Source organism: Vidua chalybeata, chromosome 18 (genome assembly GCF_026979565.1).
Source record: "Vidua chalybeata isolate OUT-0048 chromosome 18, bVidCha1 merged haplotype, whole genome shotgun sequence".
NCBI lineage: Eukaryota > Metazoa > Chordata > Aves > Passeriformes > Viduidae > Vidua > Vidua chalybeata.
The window spans coordinates 4436802-4452525 of NC_071547.1; the positions used below are offsets into that span (position 1 = coordinate 4436802).

General features: G+C 53.9%; 2 protein-coding genes across 8 annotated transcripts in view; one reads left to right on the top strand and one right to left on the bottom strand.

The window, feature by feature from the left end:
- UBE3B (ubiquitin protein ligase E3B) overlaps window positions 1–7442 on the top strand; it is a 20881-nt gene extending 13439 nt beyond the window's left edge. For 2 of the 3 annotated variants that reach the window (XM_053959193.1, XM_053959192.1), the window contains exons 23-28: window positions 128–193; window positions 1539–1597; window positions 3112–3294; window positions 3770–3881; window positions 4172–4264; window positions 4890–7442. In XM_053959193.1, coding sequence (XP_053815168.1) covers window positions 128–193; window positions 1539–1597; window positions 3112–3294; window positions 3770–3881; window positions 4172–4264; window positions 4890–5081 — 705 coding nt within the window. In that variant the 3' untranslated portion in view covers window positions 5082–7442. Of the gene's footprint in view, window positions 1–127; window positions 194–1538; window positions 1598–1805; window positions 2228–3111; window positions 3295–3769; window positions 3882–4171; window positions 4265–4889 lie in introns of those variants that run through there. The other variant, XM_053959196.1, reaches the window with a different exon arrangement.
- Window positions 7443–10806: 3364 nt separating this feature from the next.
- On the bottom strand, window positions 10807–15622 carry MMAB (metabolism of cobalamin associated B). 5 transcript variants are annotated; one of them, XM_053959889.1, is made up of 10 exons: window positions 15543–15622; window positions 15347–15405; window positions 15176–15269; window positions 15016–15073; window positions 14671–14745; window positions 14514–14586; window positions 13850–13947; window positions 13513–13577; window positions 12820–12879; window positions 10807–12673 (listed from the first exon to the last, which is right to left on the bottom strand). In XM_053959889.1, the coding sequence occupies exons 1-10, from the start codon at window positions 15620–15622 to the stop codon at window positions 12586–12588; spliced, it is 750 nt and encodes a 249-aa protein (XP_053815864.1). In that variant the 3' UTR covers window positions 10807–12585. The 5 variants fall into 5 exon arrangements, with proteins under 5 accessions (XP_053815864.1, XP_053815865.1, XP_053815867.1 ...); XM_053959891.1 differs by lacking the exon at window positions 10807–12673 and adding an exon at window positions 13262–13335; XM_053959890.1 differs by lacking the exon at window positions 14671–14745.
- Between the last annotated feature and the right edge of the window lie 102 nt (window positions 15623–15724).

The following is a 15724-nucleotide window of genomic DNA, read 5'->3' on the forward strand; positions in this document are numbered from 1 at the left end:
ATAATTTTTCTGTCATTCACCTCCCTGATTGCTGCCTGTTGTTAGAAACTGGGAGTGACTGGTGGTTCTGTTGCTGAACCCTGACCTTTTTTTTCCCATTTTTTCCTTCTTCCCTGTTGTTCTCCAGCGTTACGATGGTGATATCAGTGACCTGGGCTTGACACTGTCCTATGATGAAGATGTGATGGGTCAGGTAGGTTTTTATTCAGTGATTTGTTGGACCTTACCTCTGCTTTGTCCTCTCAGCTTGTCTGAACTCAGCCTTGGGATTCAGTATTTACCTGTGGGCAGAGAACAGCTTTTTCCACAAGAAGAGGTTCCCCTCTGACCCTTAATTTTTCTACTTCCAGGCTTGAAAAGTGTTTAATGCTTCCCCTGCATAACTGGTGTTGCCCTCTTAAGAGAAGAGTCTGTGAATAGGGAGAAATTCCTTTTCTTCCCACATAGATGTTTCTGTCAGGGAAACTCCCAAGTGTGTCAGGAGGTCTCTTGGCCTAAAGAATGAAAAGCTGTTTGGCACTCCCTTAGGAAGACTTGGTTGCACTTGAGCCCTGTGAAGCTGTGTGTGCAGAACTGGAAAATCAGGAGAGATAAGATAAAAATGCTTTTTGCTGGCAGTGTTGTGCTGCAGATTCCATGGGGAGCCATGGAGGACACCTGCTGCTGCCTCAGGATTGCTGAGGTTTCAGCTTGGAGGTCTTCCATGTGAAAAATGAAGGTAGGAGCAGGATATGGAGCCCAGCAATGAGACACTGAAGGCTGTGGTTCACTGAGGTTAAAAATAACCCAGGCACTCCTGTTTCCCCAGTGCTTTGGTCGTGCTGAAGGAGCCAGGTGGGGTCACCCTGACTGAACTCTGTGTCCCTGTAGCCACAGCCATGTCACAGCTGAGCTCATTCCCTGTGCTGGGCTTCAGTCTGACCTTGGAATTCACCTGGAGCTGAGGCACAGAGGCCTCTGTAAAGTGGGAATGAGGTTGTGCTGCCTCAGCTTGGGCAAAGAGGAGTGGTGACTCTGCAGGCAGCTCCTGGAGGGTCCTGCACTGGCCCTGAGCTGGAGGAGATCACTGGGAGATCCCCCCTGGCTCTCTGCCTTCCTGCCTGGAGTGCCCAGCTGGAGGGACAGAGCTCCAGGAGCTCCTGCATGAGACCTGTGCCTCAGCCAGCTTTGGGTTGTGCTGTCAGGCTGAGCTCTCCGAGCTTGCTCAGCCTCTGGATTCTGGGATTGTGACAGTCCCCCAGGGCTCTTGGAATTGATTTGTGTGTGGTTCAGCAGTGATGGATCAGACTGCAGAGGAAGCTTCCTTGGAGAAGGGCTGGCTCCACTGGTGGGAGAGCTGCAGTTCCTACTGTTCAATTACTCTGTTAATAGTTAAGTGAAACTGGTTCGAGGCAGAAGCAGGATTATTACTTAAATTTTAAATCCTGCTGTTTTATTGTAAAAATAAATGTTTTATGGGGAGGTAACAGCTTAGCATGGCATTTCCTTCCATTGTGGTTCCAGGCAGTAATTAGCAATCCAATCATTTCTTCCCTCAGCTGGTTTGCCATGAACTTGTTCCTGGAGGGAAGACCATTCCCGTTACCAATGAAAATAAGTAAGTACAGCAATTAGATTTTTAAGGTCACCACTGCACAATACTTTATTCTGGTTCCTTGGGCTTGCATCTGGAATGAATTGAGATAGATTGGAGGAGAAGGAGCACATAAATATCTTAATAGAATTTGCTGGTTACAGTTCATCGGCAGAAATTGTATTAAATTTGATTTGCAAAATAAAAATTGACAATTTACTTCTTGAAACAGCACTTCTGAGGTCAAAGGCACCCAGTCAGGGAGATTTTGCAGGATTTAATGATGGTGATGGATACAGACAGATGGATTCAAAGCAATTCAGGCACACAGTCGTGAACACAGAGGGCACAGATGCTCAAAGACACCTTGGAGCAGACAGATCTCCTCAGAATGATAACATGTGGCAGTTGTATAAAGCACCGTGTTCCGAGCAGACAGTGCTGAATTCAAATGTACTCGACAGTCGTTCTTTAGAGCCAGGAAATCAGAGGAGACACCGAGCCCCGGGGCTGTTTTCACAGATAACCGGCTTTTAGATCGTTATCAGAAATGTCAACTCCGGAGCCTGCAAACCAACCCCACCTTTTTGTTCCTTTTTTTTTTTATTTCCTTCTCTATCCCCTTCAGTGCTCATAAAAGCAGAATGAAATATCTATTAAGCAAATGTGTGTTTGAACTGGTGATCTGGGGGTTGTTATCTTTTTCCTGACAAATGGAAGCTGGATCCCACCTGGATCTGTGCTTTGCAGCCTGATGTTTCCAGGCTTTTCTCTTCTCCAGCTCTGGCCAGGGAGTTTGCATTTGAAAGGATCTTCCTCTGGCTTGTCACAAGTCAGCTCAGGGGAAAAACATTGAAAGTCCTGGATGCTGCTCTAGTAATTCACAGCAGAAATTTGATGCTTTTGCACCCAAAATTGGGAGTTGGAAGGGAGCAGAAGTGTTGGGAATGACAGCAGTCTGAAACAGCTCTGCCTGGGGATGCTGGGGTGACCTTGCCAAAAACCCAGGCAGTGGAATTGTGGTGGGGTCTGTGTGGGAGCTGCTGAAGAAGAATGAGCAAGTTCAGGTGTTTTGCCTGGAGGTGAGAAGAGGAAGAGCCTCTCTCTAACAAAAAGTTCACCTTTCCCACATCCTGCAGGAAGGTGGGAATCTGCTTCATGGTTTTGGTGTGGTGTTTCTCCAGCCATGGGGCGGCAGAGCCCAGTGAGCCGTTGGTCAGACCTAGAGGAGTCTGCCTGGAGAGCTGAGCTGTTCAAAGGAGGTGGAGCTGTGTCCAGCCAAGGTTGATCAAGGAGTTATTAAAGCCAATTAGTCCCTGAGCTGGGCAGGAGCTCTGAGAAATGAGCAGGGGGGAATGGGGCAGAAAAACATCTTCATCTGCTTAAATAACAAGCAGGGCCTGGAGGGGGAAGTATAACCCTGTCCAGGCTGTCCCAGTCCTTCTGGAGCTGGAGAAACACATCAGGCACAGTTCAGTGGTGGGTGCTGGGTACCCCTGGCAGCTCCATGTCCCCCGTGGCACCTGCCTGTCCCACAGGATCAGCTACATCCACCTGATGGCACATTTCCGGATGCACACCCAGATCAAGAGCCAGACCGCCGCTCTCATCGGCGGCTTCAGGTCCATCATCAAGCCCGAGTGGATCCGCATGTTCTCCGCGCCCGAGCTGCAGCGCCTCATCTCCGGGGACAACGCCGAGATCGACCTCGAGGACCTGAAGTAAGTGACAGCTGGGGCTGCTGGGCATCCCTCATCTGGCCCGGGAGCTGAGCTTTTCCTTTGCACAGCTCCTGGGAGGTGGCAGGACAGTGACTTGGCCACAACTTCTGCTGCTCCTACTTGGAACGTGAGGAGCAGATAGGAAGAGAGCTTTGGAATGTGTTCCTTAAGGCTAATTTGGGATGGGTCCTTTCTTCCATTGGTTCTGGGAGCAGAACTCCTGCCTGCTTTTCCCTTTCCTCTGATCAAGTGCCCAGGAAGTACTGGGGGCTCAGTGTCAGCAGTGACCCCTGACCTGTGGCAGGTGTTGGACAGGGCTTGGAGCAGCCTGGGCTACTGGAATTTGTCCCTGCCTGTGGGGGGGGATGGAAAAAGATGAGCTTTAAGGTCCCTTCCAACCCAAACAATCCCACCTGAGTGATCCTTCCAGCCTCCTGTTGCAGTGGCAGGCCTGTCAGAGCCTTCCTCTCCCCAGGAAACACACGGTGTACTACGGGGGTTTCCATGGCAGTCACCGTGTCATCATCTGGCTCTGGGACATCCTGGCCAACGATTTCAGCCCTGAGGAGAGAGCCATGTTCCTCAAGGTGAGTGAGGAGCCATCCCTGCCCAGCTGGGATCTGGGGTGGTGGGGCCAGGGCTGTTCACTGGTTACCTGGGTGCTCTCTGAAGGGGCACCAGAATTCCTGACACCTGGAAGTGCCCAGCAGAGCTCTGTGGGTGCTGTGGTGTCACCATGAATGGCCCTGCAGAGGTGGCACTCTCCAAAGGCTGTCAGACACACACTGGGGGGTGCTCAGTGCCAGTCCCAGCAGTGCTGGGACTGTGTCTCTGTGTGGCTGTTCTGTTCCCATCATCACCATGTGGCACTTCTCAGTTTGTCACCAGCTGCTCCAGGCCTCCACTTCTGGGCTTTGCCTACCTCAAGCCTCCTTTCTCCATCCGCTGCGTGGAAGTGTCTGATGACCAGGTAGGCATCCTGCTCTCAGGGCTTGGCAATTCCCTGCCCAGCTTCCTCCCCTCCATCTGACCTGGAAACCCTTAACTTGGGAACATGAGGTGTTAGGATTAGATATCAGGAAGAAATTCTTCCCTGTGAGGCTGGTGAGGCCCTGGCACAGGGTGCCCAGGGAAGCTGTGGCTGCCCCATCCCTGGAAGGTCCCAAGCCAGGCTGGATGGGACTTGGAGCAACCTGGGATAGTGGGAGGTGTCCCTGCCCATGGCAGGGGGTTGGAACAGGATGAGCTTTAAGGTCCCTACCAACCCAAACCCTTCTAGGATTCTGTACCTAAGAACAGCCCTACCCCAATGGGATGCTCATGGCTGCACACACCCACAGCAGCTCCAGACTCTTCCTGCCTGGATTCCCTGTGTTCCTCCAGGGTTGTGTTACCTCCCTGTGTCCCACCTGTCTCCCTGCACACCCTGCCCATGTCAGGCATTGAGTTACAAGCAGAGCTCCTTGGAGAGTGGTGGGAAGCTGAGCTTTGGGCTTCAGCTCACTGTTCCCTGTGCCGGGTTTTGTGTTGGCACCTCTGCCCCGTGCCTCTGTGCCAGGAGCACAGAGGGAGGTGACAGCTCTGTGCCCTTGCAGGACACGGGGGACACCCTGGGCAGTGTTTTGCGCGGCTTCTTCACCATCCGCAAGAAGGAGCCGGGCGGGCGCCTCCCGACCTCCTCCACGTGTTTCAACCTCCTCAAGCTCCCCAACTACAGCAAGAAGAGCATCCTGCGGGAGAAGCTGCGCTACGCCATCAGCATGAACACCGGCTTCGAGCTGTCCTAGGCACGGCCTGGACTCGGGATGGGGCTTGGAGCTGCTGCTGGAAGGGGGAGCCCTTCCCACGTGGAGCCCGGAGCAGCTCCGCGGGAGCCGACCGCTCGCTCGAGGCCTGGAGAGGCAGCTGGTGGTGGAGGTTCACAGGGATCCAGGGAAGAGCTGCTGGGCTCAGGGCTGGTTTTTCTTAGGCTGGAGGAGGGGATGGGCCTGACCTTAAGCCCTTCACTTGACACCCACGGAAATCATCCTTAGAAGCAAACCCCGGGGGAGCATGGAAGGAACGCTCCAAGTGCCACTCAGATTAGTGACAGTGAGACCCCCAGCAGGCTGGGCAGCTGCTGCCATGGCAGTGCTGCTCTTTCCTTCCCCAGGAGCTGGGCTGGCTGGAAGTGAGTCTGGGAAGCTGCACAAAGGCAGAGGCATGGCGGAGCCCACAAGGAGGTGTCAGCCTTGGAAGTGCCTGGATGGGCAGTGCTCTCTCAGGACAGGAGGATTCCAGGTGTCCCTGCTCCTGCAGGGTCCTGGGTGTTTCTTGGAGAAGGAATCACAGGGAAGCAGCAGCTTCAGCAGGAGCAGATGGACCCTGTGGCTCTTGGGAAGGCTTTGGAATGCCAGAGGTTAAGGGCTGGAGCAGCAGGAGTGGGCTCAGCCAGCTGTGCCTCTGCCAGGCTCCTGCCAGACCCAGGCCTTGGGACAGAAAGAGTCATGTCTCAATTTCTCAGGAGCACTGAAGGTTTAATTTTCCTTGGTTTCCAGAGGACAGGAGCTGGCACACACTCGGGCTCCCCAGCACAGTGCTCAGGTGGGGCAGGTTCCTCACTGGAACCAGGAGAATGTACCAAATCCTCTGGAAACCTCCACTGGCAAAATCCCTCTGGGATGGAGGTTTCCCTTTGCTTGCAGGCCCTTTCTTAGAGAGTTGTTTGGACCCAGGGCAGGCTCTCTGTGTAGGAGCCACATTTGCTTTGTTGCCAAACTCTTTATTTCTCTCACTTTGTCTCTTTCTGGCCTTATTTCTGTCAGTTGGTGTTTGCCTGGAGCAGGCAGCTTTTGCAGGGGGTGACTTGGGCAGGTGTGGATCCTTCCTGCCATTTCTGAGACACCCATAAAGTGTCTCTGCAGCTTCCTATCTTTGAGCTGCTGCGAGCCCTGCCCTGGCCCAGGCTGGAGAGAGGAGAGACTGGGCTGCTCCTGGGCTGTCCTGGCCCTGCTGGGATTCTGGCACAGAGCAGAGCCATGGCATTGCCCTCTTGGGGACAGGGTTAAAAGCCAGTCACCTTCTCCCCTTCACCTCACTGGTGAAACAAGCTCCTGCACAGGCTGCTGGCTTCTGCCCAGGGTTTTCTCTCCCTCCTTCCCTCCCTGTGGCACTGAGGATCCTCATTCCCCTCCCTGGCCGTATCCCACCTCTCCTGCTGTCCTGCCTGGTCCGTCCCATGGGATTCCTGTGCCCAGGTGAGCTCAGCAGAGCACAGGTCTCCACACCCTGGGCTCTGGAAGAGCCCCCTTAACCACAAAATTTCACAGTATTTCCAAGGGGTTGGAAAACCCTCAGCACCGAGCAGCGAGATGGCCTTGGCTTCATCCTCCTCCTGTCGTGCTTCAGATGGATTTCAGAGAAATAACCCTTTTTTTAGAACCAATGCCTGGAAATGCATCTGGAAAGCAGTGTCAGGATCCTTCTTCTCTGTCAAATCAGTGAGATTAAGCAGGAGTGATGGGAAGTGTTGGTGCAGACAGGAATGTCTGCATCCAGAGGGTTCAGGACACTGGGCTGTGAGTCACAGAAATTAAAGATGATAGTAAATTTCTTTTCTTTTTGTTTTAATACATAGAACATTTTGGCATTAACCAGTTGGTGACTGTGTAGTTGGGAGGTTTAGGCACTGCCTTGGACCTCTCAGAGTTTAAGTATCTCCCAAAATCTCCTTTTCCTAGAAGTGCAGTGTGTCTGACTAGAGCACAATGAGCATTCAGTGAAATGAGTTGTTGAACACTGAGATCAAATCCTTGCTCCCCTTTTCCCTTTGTTTCTCAGGAGTACAATTCTTAGGAAAAAATCTTACTGCAGACTTAGCTTGGTCCCTCCAAACCTGGAGATGTTGCACTACAGACACTGCTCCCGTGCTGGAGCTGGTGTGGAAAATGTGATAAATGTCTGGGAAATTCCCAGTGGCTGCAGGGAAGGATTCCTGTGTCCCAGGGAGGCCGTGTCAGTCCCTGCCTGCTCTGTGAATTCTGCCCAGGGATGGTTTTGCCACGGGAGATTCACGAGGATCTTTTCTATCCAAGAGTTGCTGCCGTGGAGACCTTGGTTCCATCCCTGTGTGTCCGACCTGCAGAGAAAATAAAGCTGGGATGAGTTCAGATGGTTGGGTGTCTCCTGGTCCTTTCCTAGGGCAGGGAATGTGCTGGTGAGATACTCCTGGCAGGGCAGAGCAGGGCACTGGGGCCCTGGCACCTCTCAGAGAGCACCTGCCTTTATTCCAAGGGTGAGGAGGCCCTGGCACAGGGTGCCCAGAGCAGCTGTGGCTGCCCCTGGATCCCTGGAAGTGTCCAAGGCCAGGCTGGACAGAGCTTGGAAGCAACCTGGGATAGAGGAAGGTGTCCCTGCCCATGGCAGGGGTGGAATGAGATGAGCTTTGAGGTTCCTTCCAACCTAAACCAGTGTGGGATTCTGTGAGTCTGCCAGGCTGCTCCCATGGGAATTCCTGTTGCCAGGCTGGTTCCTGGTGCCCCTGAGAGCTGGGTGCTCCAGATGGGGGGATGCAAGGCCTGCTGAGCCCAAAGGGACCTGGCAGCATTGTTTGAAGCAGGATTTGCTCATGTTAGAACATGCTTGCAGAAGCTCTGCCTGGTCCTGCAGAGTGCTGGGACTTTGGTCCTTCCCGAGGGTGTTGGTGCTCCTCGGATGCAGGGGCAGGTGCTGGGATCAGCAGTGCTCAGGGCACATCTGGGAATGGTGACTGGAACCACTGGTGGAGAGGGAAACAGGCTGGAAATCCAAGTGGGATCCCCCAGTGCAGGAGTGGGGGCAGCCCCGAGGAGCAGCTGCTGGAGCTGACATGGGCTTTGATGTTAATAACAATATTATAGTATTGTGTGTTTCTGCCTGGGCCTGATGCTGGAAGCTCCTTGGAGGAGTGAGAGCTGTGCCTGCTGCTCCAGCTTCCCTCTGACTCCAGCTTTGGAGCCCTTCACTGCCCCTCCATCCCTGCCTGGAGCCCTCCTGCCCCACTGGCCATTCCCAGCGCTCTCTGGCTCTGCCGGGAGTGGGAGCACGGTGGGAGCGAGGGAGAGGCTCCCAGTCAGTGTGCAAGTGCCATTGTTTTGACACAGAGGCATCTGGCACTGTCAGGAGCGGCAGAAAGCAAGCCCAGAGCAGCTGCTGCCAAGGCAGAGCTGGCAGCAGCCAGGCCTGCACAGCCCCTGCTTCCCTGGCATCGGCCGGGATCTGGGCACGCATCGCTCAGGGCCACCGAGGTGAGATGTGGGACCATAAAACTGAGCACTGTGGGGTGAGGAGCTGGGGGGGAATCCCTGGAGGATGGGAGAGATCCCTGGAGGATGGGAGAGATCCCTGGAGCCTTGTGCTCACTCAGAGCTGGCACAGAGCAGAGCTGGGTGTCCCAACACAGGATGTTCAGGAGCAAACAGCAGCTCCTGCTGCCCCTCTCCTGCTCCTACAGGCTGTCCCAAACCCCTGGCTCACACCCAGGCTGGTATTCCCTCTGTTTGATCCCTTTGTTCTGCACCTGTGCCCCATGCCAGATTCCAGGTTAGGATGGAGAGGAGGCTGTGCTCTGCTTTCCTGATGTCTCTGCAGCTCACTTTTGTGTTTGCTCCCATTTACCAAGAGGTGCAGCAGCTCCTGCAGCAGGTGCTGGACTGGTCACACCACGTGGCACTTGGCACTGTCACCAGCTGGGTAAGTGGCACTGAACTGGTGCTCACAAGCTGCTTTTGTGGCTGTTTCTGAGGTCAAGTTCTTCAATCCTGACCCTCTACAGTTTCCCTGGGGTGGTTTGAGCCCTCCCTGTGTTGCTCTGCCTCTCTGTGCCTGCCCTGCCAGGGTGGGGAGGGGGCACTGGGGTGAGGTGGGCACTGGGGTGGGCACTTTGGGCCAGGCTGCAGCACAGGGCGAGCTGAGGGTCCCAGACAGCCCCTTCCTCCACAGACAGGCTCAACCTGCTCCTGTCAGGCACAGGGCTGATGGTTCCTACCCTGGGCTGCTCCAGGGAGGGGAGGGTTTTTCCTTGCCCATTTCCAGGCTGAGAGGGGATTTCAGGAGCTTGTGAGCCCACAGGACTTGCCCTGCTGAGGCAAGTGATCCTCTCTGCTCCTGCAACTCCAGTGGAGCTGTTGGTTCCCCACTGCCAGGGCTGTGCACCCCAAAACTCACCGGGCTGGGGCTGCAGCACATCCTGTCAAGGTTGGGGCTCTCATCCCTCTCCTCCCTTCTGAGCCCTGGCCCAGGAAATGCTGCCTTGTGTAAATTTACATCTGACTTGGCACAATGGATGTTTGTGTCATCGCTGGCGGAGCAGCAGCCGTTCTGCTGCTCCCACATCGTAGTGGTAATCGAGGTGCTTGAGTTATAGCCCAACTTATTCCATTTTACAGCTCCTACAGCGTTAACAGATGTACAGGCATCTGATCCAATCATGCAGCAAGAGATTTTGGGGCCAGTTCTTCTCGTTTTGACAGTGTGGAAGCTGGGAGCAGCCATACATTTTACAAACAAGAATAAACGACCCTTAGCAACATATGGCTGTGCTGGCAGCTCCGGAGCAATCCCAGATCAGGCACCCTGCGAGGCAGGAATGTTGCTGGGCGCTGGAGCTGGGCAGCCTGGACAAAGCATCTGCCTTCCCCCGTGATATTAATGAGGTGCAGGCACTGGAATCCCTATGCTGTATGGCTGGGAGGGCTGGGAAGAGACAAAGAGCTTGGAAAAACAACTGCCAGCCCAGAGCAAGGGAGGTTTATTTGGATTTAGAGGCTGGGTTTTGTTTTGGTCACTGCTGCTGCTGCCTGGCTGACCTTGTGGTCCAGTGCCTCTGCTCCAGCCTGGAGAGGAGGGTGCACCAGAGCCTGAGGAATCACAGAATCCCAGGATCATCCAGGTTGGAAAAGCCCTCCAAGACCATCGAGTCCAACCTGTGCCTGATCCCCACCTTGTCACCAGCCCAGAGCACTGAGTAAAACATGGAACACGTTCCTTGGACACCTCCAGGGATGGGGACCCCAAACCTTACTGGGCAGCCCCTTCCAGTCCCTGACCACCCTTTCAATGAGGAAATTCCTCCTGCTGTCCAACCTGACCCTCCCCTGGCACAGTTTGATGCAGTTTCCTCTCCTCCTGTCCCTGTTCCCTGGGAGCAGAGCCTGACCCCCCCCACCCCAGGCTGTCCCCTCCTGCCAGGGAGTTGTACAGAGCCAGAAGGTCCCCCTGAGCCTCCTTTTCCCCAGGTGAGCCCCCCCAGCTCCAGAGCCCATGGCTGTCCTGTGACCTTGGGGACAACTCTCAGAACAGAATGTTCTGGCCCTGGCCCAGCCCTGCTGAGCTGCAGCCTTGTCTCAACTCCCTCCTAAAATCAAGCCCTGCTTAGTGACACGTGAGGGTCACCCCAGCACCTCCCTCTGCCTCAGCCCTCCAGAAACAACTGCTGTGGGTAGAGAGGGAGGGGGCAGCTGGGAGCACCCCAGTAAATTTCATCTCTCCATCATGTTAAGTGTAGTAGCTTGATTTATTTCTCCTTGCAATCCAAACAATGCCAGCTTTGGTCCCAAAACAGTAGTGAGATTTCTTCCCCCCAGCTGGAAAAAAAAAAGGAAAATACTATAAATCCCTCCCCAAGCTGATTTATGGAGCATTCATGAAGAATTTATATTGCAAAGGATTTTATTAAATTAAACTTGAAAAGCCTCTTGATTCCTGAGGTTCAGTCTCAGAGCCAGAGCTCTCGTAAAACAGGATGGAGCAGGCAGAGGGAATGGCTGAGGTGACACTGCAGCTGATGGGACCATCCAAATCCACAGCATTTGTCACCAGGATGTGTTCCAGGCTGAGGCTTGGAAAATTACTCCATGAAAAATGTGCATTAACAAGAGGCATGAAATATCTGCCTCAAACCCAGGTGAGTGATGAGACACGGGATCTGTTAGTGCTGGGCACTCCTCACTCATTCCTGGGCAATTCTCACTGGCCAAAAAGGGACACAGAGCCAGAGATTCTTTGGAAAACAAGTTTAAGGTTAGTTCTACTCAAATAATTGTACAGGAGAAGGGGCAGGATGGATTTAAAAGCTGCCCCACTAAAAGCAGGACAAGCCCCAGATGGGAATCATCACCTCGCAGCCCACAGCATTCCCAGGGGGAAAAAATTACACCAGCAGGCTTCACATGGGCTCTTCCCAGTTGTATTTCCAAGCTGGAAGCAGCTTGGACATGAGTGCAAAGCTGGAACTGTGTGTGATGTGGGTGTCAGCTCTCTCCAGCCTGCTCTGCTGAGGGCTCTGTGGAGCAACGTTCCAGGGTCAGCAGAGACAGCCTGGGAGGAACCCTCGGGGTGCTGCCCCTCTCACCCAGCTCCAGCAGGGCCCTGCTCCTCACCCCAACCCCTTTTCCTGCAGCCTCAGTGCCCTGGGTGCTCCCAAACCCTGGGCTTTGCTCCTCCAGCTGTTCCTGCAGCTGGAAGGGCAGCTGGTCCCACCATTCCAAGGGACAGCTCCACATGGAGACAACCCCAGCACACAGACCCAGGGATTTGGCCTTTCCTGCTTCACCCCCTCCATCCTGTGAGCCCCGTTCCTGGCAGAGGATGCACTGGATTGTCAGCACAGAGACATTCCTCACATGCACAACGAGAGCCAGACAGAGCCAAGGAATTCTTGGTGCATTCCTGTAAATCTGTACAGCTCAGCTCCAGCCAGAGCTGATGGATTGGAAGGGACTTGGAGCAGCAAAGCACACAGGGCTCAGTGTTAAAATGTGACAGTTTGTGGTCCTTTGGTACAAGGAAATTCACATTTATTATTTCAGAGCTGTGGACACAATTCCCAAACGCCTCCAGCTGCTGCTCCATACGAGCACTGTGACTTCAAAGGAGGAGCTGATTGTTTTCCCTTCATCATCCCTCAGAGTCCTGTCAGAGCCTTCCCACAGCACCTGCTGCTGCCCAGGGAAATGAAGGCATCTCCAAAATGTTATGGAATTCTCCTGCCTCAACTCCCACCTGGGAGAAGCAGTGACTCCAGATCTATCCACAAATGGGATGTGTGGGCCAGGCCCAGGGAACAGAACAGGGTTTGGGTCCCTTCCAACTCAGGATATTCTGTGATTCTGTTCCTCTCAGGATTTATCAACAAGGTCCTGGTTATTTCACATGGAAATCCTTGGCAGCTCCCATTTCCAGTCCAGGCTTGTTCTTTCTCCCTCCCTTGATGGACAAAAACAGTCAACTGGATTTAGTTTTCCATGATCAAGGAAAAAACATTCCAGCTCCCAACTAGGGCTCAGGTTTTATGTAGATTTTCTCTTCCTTCCCTTCCTTCATTGCAGCATAACGTGCCAGGACAAAGAGATAATCACTGAGCCTGGAAAGCAAGGGAAAAGCAAGAAAACCAGTGATTTTATTCCAGAAGAGAAGCTTGTTGAGAAGCAAAACCCCCCAGTTTTATTCCCAGAACTAAGGGAATGCTTCAGTAGGACAGGGCAATGGTTTGGGATTTTATTTTTTTACCTGTTTAAATACTTGGCCACGTTTGGATCTGCTTCCCCTGCTTGGACTAAAGGGACCACACTGGGAAAAGCAAAGGGAAATGCTGGTGTTTAATTTTCCACCTCTGAGTGCACAAAAGCTGGAGCCTCTTCCCACCCCTCTCCTGGGGTCCCCAATTTGAGTCCTGCAGAAGTGAAGGATCTTTGTTTCCCAGAGGGATCTGGGAGGGGTAAATGATGCCAGAAATGTTTGGGTCTGTCTTGAAAGCCCCCTGCTCTGCTTCTCCCAGGATACTCATCCGTGGGAATCACTGAACAGACATTTACAAGGGCCTGGAGTGACAGGACAGAGGGAATGGATTCCCACTGCCACAGGGCAGGGTTAAATGGGATATTGGGAAGAAATTCTTCCCTGTGAGGGTAGTGAGGCCCTGGCATAGGGTGCCCAGAGAAGCTGTGGATACCTCATCCCTGGAAGTGTCCAAGGCCAGGCTGGATGAGGCTGCAAATCCCAAAAAGTTTAGGCTGGATGACCCAGCTAAGGGGAAGAAAGAAGAAGAAAGAAGAGAACCTGGCTTTGTGCCTCCTGCACTCCTGGAATTGGACTAAACACACAAAAGCTTGGCTTGAGCCCCACGCCCAGCCCAGCCCTGGTTTGCTGTCTCTGGGGTGTCCCCATCCCCTTTCCTCAGGGTGATCCCAGCACAGCACTCACCACCTCTCAGCCCTGCGGCACACGGCTCGGGAGAAGTGGAGAGCAGCACTGCTCCTGCCTCCAGACTGGAACAGCAAGGGAACACCACTCAGTGTCTGCACCAGCAGGGACAGCCCCCCCTCCCCTCCCACACACATGGAACTGATCCCTGTGCCTTGGCCAGGCAAGGGAGGGACATCCCAGTGCAGCAGGGTGGGCCAATGTAACTCCCAGCTCCTTGTCTCTGCTTTTCTCTTGGAGTTTGCCTATGGAAATAGCAGCCTCCCAGGCTGTTTTCCCACGGTAAGCAGTGGAGCAGGGCTACCCCAAGGAAGTGAGGGGCACAGGCAGCACCTACGGGCAGGATGAAGGCTCTGAGGGGAGGGAGCTGCTCTGAGTAACTGTCAATCCACTGCTCCAGCTCCAGGACAGGCCTCTCGCTGAACGACGTCCGTTCTACAGAGGGGAAAGAAGAATCGGCTGAAAAAAAAGTGACTCAGACAACAAGCTGAACTCTTACAGCAAAAAATGTGGTGATCCCTGACTCAGGGAAGAAATGCTGATGCCTGGCTCCAGATCAGAAGGCTGAAGGATAGCTTTAGTAAAACTATACTATATTACTATTTAAAGAGATACTATACTGTTCTACATACTTACTTATTATTTACCTAACTAACTCACAAACTCGTGACTCTCTGCTGAGAGCCCGAGCCACAGCTGGATCATTGAACCCAACCTTCACCAGAATCCAACCCAGCAACCACTTCAGGTAAACAATCTCCACACCACATTCCACATGAGGAAAACCAAGGAGCAGAGATAAAGATTGTTTTCTCTGCTTCTCTCTGTGCTTCTCCTGAGACAGAATTATGTCTCTCTGTCCAGGGGATGTGAATGTCACATACTCTGATTTTGCTTTCCTGGATCAGCAAGTCCTAAGAAACCAAATCCATCCCTCAGCATCCCACCACCCACGCCAGGCTGTGCCCAAGCCCTGCCACCCCAGGAAAGGCAGCACTTACTCCGGTGAGCCTCCCTGGCCGAGGAGAGCGGCGTGGCGAGGTTGGAGCCCACATCCTGCAGCATGCACTGCACCTGGACAAAAATCACAGCTGCTGTCGCTCCCAGCCGTGGCTTTTTGCATTGCTGTGCTCAGCAGAGCTGATCAGCCAAACTCACAGGCTGCCCAGGCAGGGCCTGTGTCACTGCTGTGCCCTCGTGGCTGGTTTGTGTCCCAGTTTCAAACCTGGAGCTCTGTTACAACAAAACTCACGTTCACAATGTGGATCTGACTTAGGATAAACCTAGAGATGTATCTGTCTGCCCATAACTAATAATTTGATCTACCAGCTTCCTTCTTGGTTAAAGAAATTTGCCTCTTAGAGAGCAATCAAGGCAGTCTTAAAGATTTATAGATTGAAATACTAAATGTATTGAATTCCTGTGTGTCAGTGGGAGCACGTGGCTAAAATTAAGGAGTCCATGTTTTAATAGCACTGGATGAAGATTATCCTTAATACTCACTTTATGAAGTTGATCAACAAACGTGTGGCCCTTTTCACTGCTGAACTCACCAGCCAGCCTTGGTTAGAGTGAAAAAAAAACAAAGCAGTTAGCTGGGAATGAAGAAATCATAACAAACAAGCTTTTCCATGTGATTTGGATGCTTCCAGCCGGTCCTTACCCGATGGCCGAGCTCAGCTCGTCCGTGGCTCCGAGGGCCTCGAAGATCCGGTCGCCCTTCGGCCGCCGCTCCCCGGTGAAGGTGCTGGAGAATCCTTTGGGAAAGGCGGGAGGCGCTCAGGGCTCGGCTGGGGCGCTCTGCCCGCGGCCCCCGGGGCCCCCCGGGCTCTACCTGAGTCTCCCGTCCTCGTGTAGATCCTCGGGGCCCGCTCGGGAGCGGCGCGCTCGGGGCTGTGGAGGCACAAACCGTGAGGGGACACCGGGGGGGCGGGGGAACACTGCGAGGGGAAGACACACCGTGAGGGGAAAAACCACACCGTGAGGGACGGAACGACGCCGAGAGAGGGTCCCGGCCCTCCCACGCTCACCTGCCCGCCCCGCTCCGCCACCGCCGCCCCGGCGGCCCCCGCAGCCCCCGTCCCGCCGCCGCCGCCGCCCGCCGCCACATCCCTCCCGGCCGCCGTCGCCGCCGTCCCGCCCTCAGCCCACGCTGTCACCCCAGCGCCGCGCCACCCCGCAACGCCCCTTTCCCATTGGCCGCCCGCAAGTC